Genomic DNA, 8,004 nt, shown 5'->3' with positions numbered 1-8,004 from the left:
GTAAGTGATTTAGGGAGGCTAAAACTTTTAAAGATTTTAGCTTTAACAAGCTGCATAAAGCATTGTGCGTTAGATTACATTTACTATTTCTTTCTTATTCACCCGTTAACAGTAAATACAGTATTATTCACCAGTTCAGTCACGTTAAGCTAATYTTTATCTCATTCATAAAATGCCCTCCTGGTAAACATGAATAACGATAAACATTAAGAATACGAATTACCCATTGCAGAGATCACTTAGCAGAGTATCTAGAAGCAATGAAAGCCAGCCAGCCTATTCTTCCCCAGCATGGCCTAGAAACCAGATCAAACCCTGGGACAGTTTGTTTGACATGAGAACTTGCAAAAGCAAAGAGCACGCTGTAAACAAGTGCCTAATACACAGATAATATTGGAGGCAGATGAAGATATTGCTATCCTTTTTTAACATTAAGAATTTTACCACGTAAGCTGAACTGTTTAATCTCTCCTCAAAAAAACCCCACTCCCACACTCAATTTCCACTCTGCTTTTGTTCTCATTCAGTGACGCTTTTAAAGTGCTTATGCGATTATACATCCTAAGTGCCATTTTCAGGAACGTTTAGGAACCAGGACTGCTCGGCAGAGAGCGGGCGTCAGGGAAAGGACGCCAGGGCCTGCTCTGGACACCTCCCGCAACGCTACCCTCCTCCGTGCCCACGACGCCTGCCCACAGGTCCCACCTCCCGCTCTCCAGGCGGCACAGGGGCCTTGTACCTTTGGGAATCCTTTCCTGGAGCCAAGGGCTCACAGTAGAGCTGCAGCCACCTACCTCATATTTTCAGGGTCCAAAATCCTAGGCTGGGACCTACAACACTTGCCCTCCAGATGCAGGCTTCCTCACTAGGCAAATCTGAGTGCCCTTTTACGTAAGCCCCGCTCTAGCCCCAGAATTTTGCTTTTTGGCTGCACAGTGGCAGGAGTCCAGCAGAAGGAGCCTGTCCGGTCCTGTCTACTGCTCAGAGCATGGATCTGCTCCAGCGGCAGCCCTGGACCACAGCCCCCCTCAGCCAGACCCCCACTTTCCTGCAGGGCTGTCTGACTGTCAGGGGATCAATGCACCCTCGGGGGCTGCTAGTGCCTTAAAATAAATAAGGGGATCTATAAGTCTCAACATGCAGTACTTAGTATTAAGTATTAGAGTTTGCTGGGATGGTCTGAAGAGATGTAGTAAATTAGGTTTCTTTGGGGGAAAAAAAAATAGAGACCTGGCAATAATCATTCTAGCCATGCCTGTAGCAATTCTAGGTATGTACAGGAGCCAGCCTTAAGCACAGCTCTCTAGACACCTACAGGTGCTTGAGACATCTTTTTTAATAATTATTTGCATCAGTAAGTGCTTATATAAAGCGCTCAGTGGAATTTTTAGAAGCGTCTGGTAGTGCAAGTAGCCAACGTAAACTTTGCAGAAGTTCCCCGCTATAACCTGTGTAAGGCGCTATGTTGTAAGTCATTGTGGGAGACAGCATCATCATGTGCTGTAAAAACAAACAAAACAGAGAAGGTGGGTGTGGGTGGAAGGCAAGGAAGCGTTTAAAGCTTTTGATATTTTTGGTCAAGAAAAAAAAAAAAAAAACAGGTTTGTTTATTATAAGACCTTCAAAAATTCTGCAAGAGAGTGCTTTCTTTTTAGATAGGCTAGTATATCACTACCTATTTAATGCTTCCAGCCATTTCTCTGAAGCACTAGCTATGATCAGAAAAAGCATCAGAAGAAATGTGGGTACTTCTTACTAGACTATTTTCCCTCCCCTTTATTCTGTCCTCAACTTCTTTCTAACATGAGAGCTCTCCAGCTCTGTCTCTATTTGTGGTTTTAAGATCACCTTCCTCAAAAATACTTTTATCTACTTCAATGCGCAGTTTTTCAAAGTATGAAGTAAGACCCAATTGGTATGGATTTCATCCTTGTTCATGTATTAGATAAAGAATGGTTTCATTTTATTTTAATTTGAAAATATATTTGGTAAGTATAAACACATATGTTACATCATCTCCCACCCCTACATCCCACGTGATGAAAGCTAGAGGCCTGCCATTGGGATACATGGAAAATGCCTTCAAAAATACAGGAAATTGAGGAAGAAAATATTTACTCCAATTAAAAGAGAAAAACACTCTTATCCTCAAGAAAGGTTTTCTGAAGTAGGATGCATTGCTGTTTTCCCAGATCTAATCATGTAGAGCCGTTACCTGCAGTGAGAAGTAGATGCTCAGTACCTGCACCTAGTCCAACTGACAACAAGCTCTAAGTGGCATGCATTCATCAGCTGAAGAATGAGCCACTTCCCCCATGCACTACGTTAGTATTCTGTATAGGCTAACCTTAAAACAGGTGCATGATGGAGGAAGGTGAAAACATCTGTGAACATTTTAAGAGTTTTACAAACCAGACTATTAGGGTTGGCAAGTTTAGAGGACTCCCTGTATGTCTGTCTTAAGCACCTACCTTCAGAAGCATTTCTTCATGTTGTGGATTCTCTGAATCATACGGCTCTCTGCGCAGCTTTTCAACCTCCGCAACCAGATTTCGGTACCCCACAATCTGCAGCAGGCAGGCCTGAAGAGACACCCCCAGCCTAAAAGGGTGGGAGGAGGAAGAGAATCAACTCAATCTGCAGCCATGCAACACCACTACACTGCACATACCCATTTAATTCACAGGAGTAATGTTTCATCAGTGAATTAATAGCTTAACAGTATAGTTACTATAAGAGACTTTCCAAAGATCAATATTACATTAAACACGGTCTTGTGAATTGTACAGACTTATCACTTAGTGGCTTTCTTTGAGAAAGATCTGGATTTATTTATTTATTTGAGCAGTGAATTCTTTCACTTATTAAAGGCTTATGACTCTACACAGAAACTCTGAAGGCCTGCTACAAGCACTTCACTGAATTTTTCCCCTCATTCAAATGGCAGCTTCTCAAACAACACCTTGAGACCAGAACTAAAAAAAGCTAAAGCTACCCATTTAGTTTCCATGTCACAAAGCCCACGTAAAGTCAAAAACCTGAAGCAATATAGTTCACAGATCTGTCCCCAGTTTTTTTTTTTTTTGGTGCCTCACATGCTAAGAATTCCCCAAATGGCTTTTTTCATTATAATGCAGATCAACTTTTAAAATTCCTGATGCATTATTAAAAAACCCCTACCATGTGGCTTCCAGTGCTTTAAGTTAACCTAAAAACACATAAGTCACTGTAAGATTTTATAATATTAAATACTAGTTATATAGTATACAACTGCCAAGCTTTTTGCTTCTCATACAAATTCCTATGAGTATTTGTGTATTTATGGGAATAAGTGCTTTTAAACTTTTAATGTCTGAAATTATCAGAAGGTCTACTATGAATTCTGAGAGCACAGTTAGATCTTTATTCTCATTACTCTGCAGAACACAGGCTGCACTGATATTAAGCTGCCTAGACACTTCATCTGTTTTGCTTTGTATACTAAAATATTTTGTTCATTCTATAATACTGTTAAGCTTTCTGAGCAGAAGGATTCTCACTGCTTATTTTTTTGAGATTAATCCACAGAATAAGAGATGTCATCATCAGGCCATTTTTTCTTGCTGCAGTTTCATGCTATTTTTTGTGGCTATAACCCTTTTAGAATGTCTTAAGCAGCGTCTTCCCTCTTTCGGTGTTTACATGCTTCACTTGTTATACCCTACAGTTTTACAGAAAGGTTGCATTAGAAAGAAAGCTGAAATGCCTGACAAGACTGCATGCAAATTGCTGTAACGCATCACTACGCCACAGCCATAATGTTTTTAACTACACACAATAACCTCCAAGTAATTTAGAGCAGAACACCATAGGCAGAAAAAAAAAAAAAGCGCAATTATATAAAAAGAATTAAGTTCCAAACTGTAGAACATACACAAAAAAGCCATCCTCGCACTTTCTATCTAAAACCAGTCAAAAGTCCATACAATGTTTTAGCATGGAAAAAGCCATTTTCCCCACACTGCTTTTCATTAACCCTCTGCTCGCTTCTCTCCTTCCCAGTAGTGCCAGGCCGAGGAGCTGGGTGAGCAGCCATGGCCCCGCTTCTCCTCCCCACCATCTCTGCCAGCGGCAGCAGTTCTCAGAGCATGTGAACAGCCTGCATGGGCCAGCACACCCACACCTACCCCACACAGCTCAGATGCTCAGCGAGATGGAGACAAGTCTAAAACTTGGAGTGTTTCACAGCCTCCTTCCATAGCTAACGGGACCGTACATGTCACCACCTGTTTATTTATCCTACTTTCTCCCTCCACTGAATATACATAGTGTTATCCCTCCGTTGAGCATGCATAGGGTTATCCTAAATGCATAAATAAGGTGAAACTACTCCAGTGCCTCCTTCTCTTCAGGTCACAGCAGCTACCATAGCCTGCAAGAACAGCAGGCTAGCTCAGTGCAAACATCCCCAGGATGCTAGTTCAGCTCTGCAAAGATGCTACATTAACAAAAATGACTGCATACAAATTTGCAGAAACACGTATAGCATGACACACGTCCCCTTGTCCTTACCCCAGGAGATTAAGTCTCTCCTACGCAAGGGACAGCCAGGAACAAGGGACAGCCAGGAACAAGACATCCAGATGTGGGTTTTCTGGTGTTTAAAAGCAGACAGACTAATGCATTTTGGTTAATCCTGACTAAAGAAATAGCTGACCTGCTGTAACTGAAATTTCTCCCTAAGAATTTGGTATAAAAATAAATGCCTCACATGGAAAACTTCAGTCCAGATGATTAAAGAATAGCAGAATTATAATCAATTTGAAATAAGGAGCAATTTAGTAGCAGAGTTTTTTCTATGCATGCAGCACCACCTTTCACATTCCAACTCTTGCCTCAAGTTGGGGCCTAAGAAGAAAACAAAAATATTACTACTTACTCTTGAAATGTCAGCTTTTTAATTTAAAAGTTTAATGTTAAGTTAATTAAGTTTTAAATTAAAAGTTAGTCACTTCTTACTCTTTTCATGCTACAAGGTCATAGTGGTTTCACTGCGTTGTATTGTTTACTTTTGCTTGGATAATTCAAAGGGGTTTTAAAAAATGTGAACTAATACATGGTTTCTATCAGTTATGATGTGACAATTTCTTCCCTGCCTAATAGACTGTCTATGGCCTTGCTAAGAAGGCATCACTTTCACTGCCACAACCACCTGCATTGGTGGTATTTCATCCTTGGGGAAGTTGCCCCCATAAATCAATGTACAAACAATATACTAAGACAGCAAGATTCAGGAAGCAGCTAGATAAAGAGACTCAGGACTTCATGCCTATTACTGTTGCCATAAGAAATAATTCATTTTGCTATCAGCTTTCTGACAGCAAAGCTTAACTTGTGTTTTTATACTGAGAAATAAATTCATCTTCAAACTGAGTACCAAAATAGCTATGGAGAACCCATTCTCCATGGATTAAGGCACTAAAGAAATCAATAATTGCTATTTGTCTCATAAGGAAGACACAAACTTACTGTGGATTTATATCTGGATCGATCCTTTTCAGCTCCATGATGTCATCTATAGTTTTTTCAATAGCATCAGGGTGAACACTTACTGAAGTTTGCAGCCGCTAAAAAGAGGTTTTAAACATACATTAATTCTTATGGAAACTGTTATTCAATAGAAGTTAACAATAGTAAACATGATACCTGAAAGCTTCTAGGTTAACAGCCCAAAAGATCCAACTCACTATTGCATTTTATTCAACCCTACTGACTAGTTTCAGAGCACTACCCCTTCATGAGAATTCAAATCACTTTTCCATTCCCATACTTTTTCCAGTGCATTTCTATGGCAGCTGCCAATGAAGATGATCAACACTGAGGCCTTTGGTCAAGAAACTAGCTTCAGACCAACCACCCAGTTACACTGGAGCTGCTAGCCTTCGTTTGGCACACACTCCAGACACACTGCAGTAACACAGCAAAACATTTTTCCTTCCTCTTGCAAGTTATTGCCTTGTAGAGATGACCCTGAGAGTTCATTATTCAAAAAAAAAAAAACCAAAAACAAAAACAAAAAACCACAAACACCCAACAAACCAACAACAACAACAAACCACACACACACCCAAACCACAACAACAACAACCCCCCCCTGAAAAAAACCCACCACACACACAAAAAACACACCCCAAAACCAAAAAAAACCCCACACCCACATGCCTTCAAAGAAGTTAAAAGAAGTTGAACTTTCTGGCGATGTCTCAAAATTAAACCAGTCTCTGAATTTCCTAAATGCAGACTTTTAAAATAATATTCTGCCTTTCTATTCATGCTAAAACCAAAATTTGGAAGTACCATACTGAACTATGAGCTACGTGACATCATTTTTGCTACTGCTGAGGTCTGCCTTCCAATAACACCGATTCTCATGCCAAAGAAATGAATGGCTGAAAGACACTTTTTAATTTATACTATTTACTGTTTAATTTACAGGTGCTTTGCTTCTGATTATTAAGAAGCATTTAGGTTAACACAACCAGTGCTACAGTGAAAGGATGAAGTAAGAGAGGCTATTTTTCATTAATGTACTCTAAAGGAAGGCAGGGAAAAGTTATTTTGATTGTCTAGGTACTGCTGTCTTCACTCGCATTATCCTTGCTTTACAGAGATACAGAGGTGTGTGGTGCTTAAGTGACTGACTGCAGAATACAAGAGTTCTAAAATAGGATTAGGAATTGACCCAAGAAATCCTGAATTATAAAACAAGATCACTCTTCTCTTCTCTGCCATGGCCTGTTGCCCCCTCGATCCCATCAAGGCCCACAGAGTGCCAACCCGCAGAGGACAGGAAACACTCCCCAGTTCTGCAAGATCACCTGTTAGTGCAGTCACTGAACTGTCCTCGGTAGAGGATGTTCTTTAATGTGAGGTTGTATCAAACCTTAAAGTGATTTTTGGGAGTGAGCACACAGCAGACTGAACACCACGACTGGTATAGAAAAGGTGAATTATGAGATATTTCACTCACCTTACTTTTTGAACCCTTCAGCGATGCCTCTGTTAAAAGATTGAAAGCAGTGTGTCAGTTAAGCTAAATTTCTACTGGGTTCATTTAACACTAAAATTCTTAAAAGTGAAGTCATCCCATTATTAGCACATGCGGAAATGCATAAAGGCATGCAAAAACCTGAGTATTTTGCAGTTACCTATTTTCATAGTTCTGGCAGCTCCAGGCTTAGTATTGTAACAGATCCTTTGCAGCTCACACCGTCCTGTTAATTTCCTGACCACGAATTTCAGACAGCGCCACAAGCATTTACAGTAGAAGTACAGGCACACCTGAACAAACATCCTGTCAAGAAGAAAGAAGCCTGAAAATAAGAGACTTGAGCGGAGATTGTTTTGACAAGGCCACCCCCCCGACAGAAAAATACTTCCTTCCCCTAAATTCTCATTGCCTCATGGCATCTTTAAAGCAAAAGCAGCATTCACTTTGCTAAAGTTTATTCTGATGTGTTAAATCATGCTTTTCAATCTTGCCCAGTGAAAAACCACACACAAAAAGTCAGAGCCAGAAACACAAAATGAATCAACTCAAGAGTTCCGAGAAGAGTATTTCTAGAAAGGGAACAAAAGCCTTAGAATAACAGGCTGTATGCCTCTTGGTAATGCTTTTGGGAAACAGGACTGCATGAAGAGAAAGCCCAGATCATCCAGTTATGGCAGCTGTAGAGGATATGTGTGGAGCCAACACGTTCCACCTTCCTTAGCTTTGCCTTGGCACCCAGCTCTTCCAAACAAAGCTGTGGTTATCCTGACAAACACAAATCCCAACACCAGCCCTAGAACCCTAAAAATGAATAGTCCCAGCAAAGAAAAGAATAGCTCCTCCCCTTAAACAAGGGCTTCAATATCTGTCCTGAGGAAAACCAGTTCTTCCCAAGGTCAGCTTTTACACAGGACTTTGAGGATGGAGCAGCAGCAGTTTTCAAGACCAAATGGACAAAGCCCTGGTCCGACCTC

The 8,004-nt window shown here is 40.6% G+C and overlaps 1 protein-coding gene across 8 annotated transcripts in view; it reads right to left on the bottom strand.

The window, feature by feature from the left end:
- ELMOD1 (ELMO domain containing 1) overlaps positions 1 to 8,004 on the bottom strand; it is a 61,322-nt gene that overhangs the window by 12,701 nt on the left and 40,617 nt on the right. For all 8 annotated transcript variants that reach the window (XM_026069338.1, XM_026069339.1, XM_026069340.1 and 5 more), the window contains 4 exons: positions 7,188 to 7,333; positions 7,010 to 7,038; positions 5,509 to 5,606; positions 2,472 to 2,601 (listed from right to left, as the gene is read on the bottom strand). In XM_026069338.1, coding sequence (XP_025925123.1) covers positions 2,472 to 2,601; positions 5,509 to 5,606; positions 7,010 to 7,038; positions 7,188 to 7,333 — 403 coding nt within the window. The remainder of the gene's footprint in view (positions 1 to 2,471; positions 2,602 to 5,508; positions 5,607 to 7,009; positions 7,039 to 7,187; positions 7,334 to 8,004) is intronic.

Source organism: Apteryx rowi, unplaced genomic scaffold (assembly GCF_003343035.1).
Source record: "Apteryx rowi isolate R43461 unplaced genomic scaffold, aptRow1 scaffold_292, whole genome shotgun sequence".
NCBI classification, from domain to species: Eukaryota; Metazoa; Chordata; class Aves; order Apterygiformes; family Apterygidae; genus Apteryx; species Apteryx rowi.
Note: the sequence above shows the minus strand (reverse complement) of the source record. Positions and strands in the feature narration are given on the sequence as shown.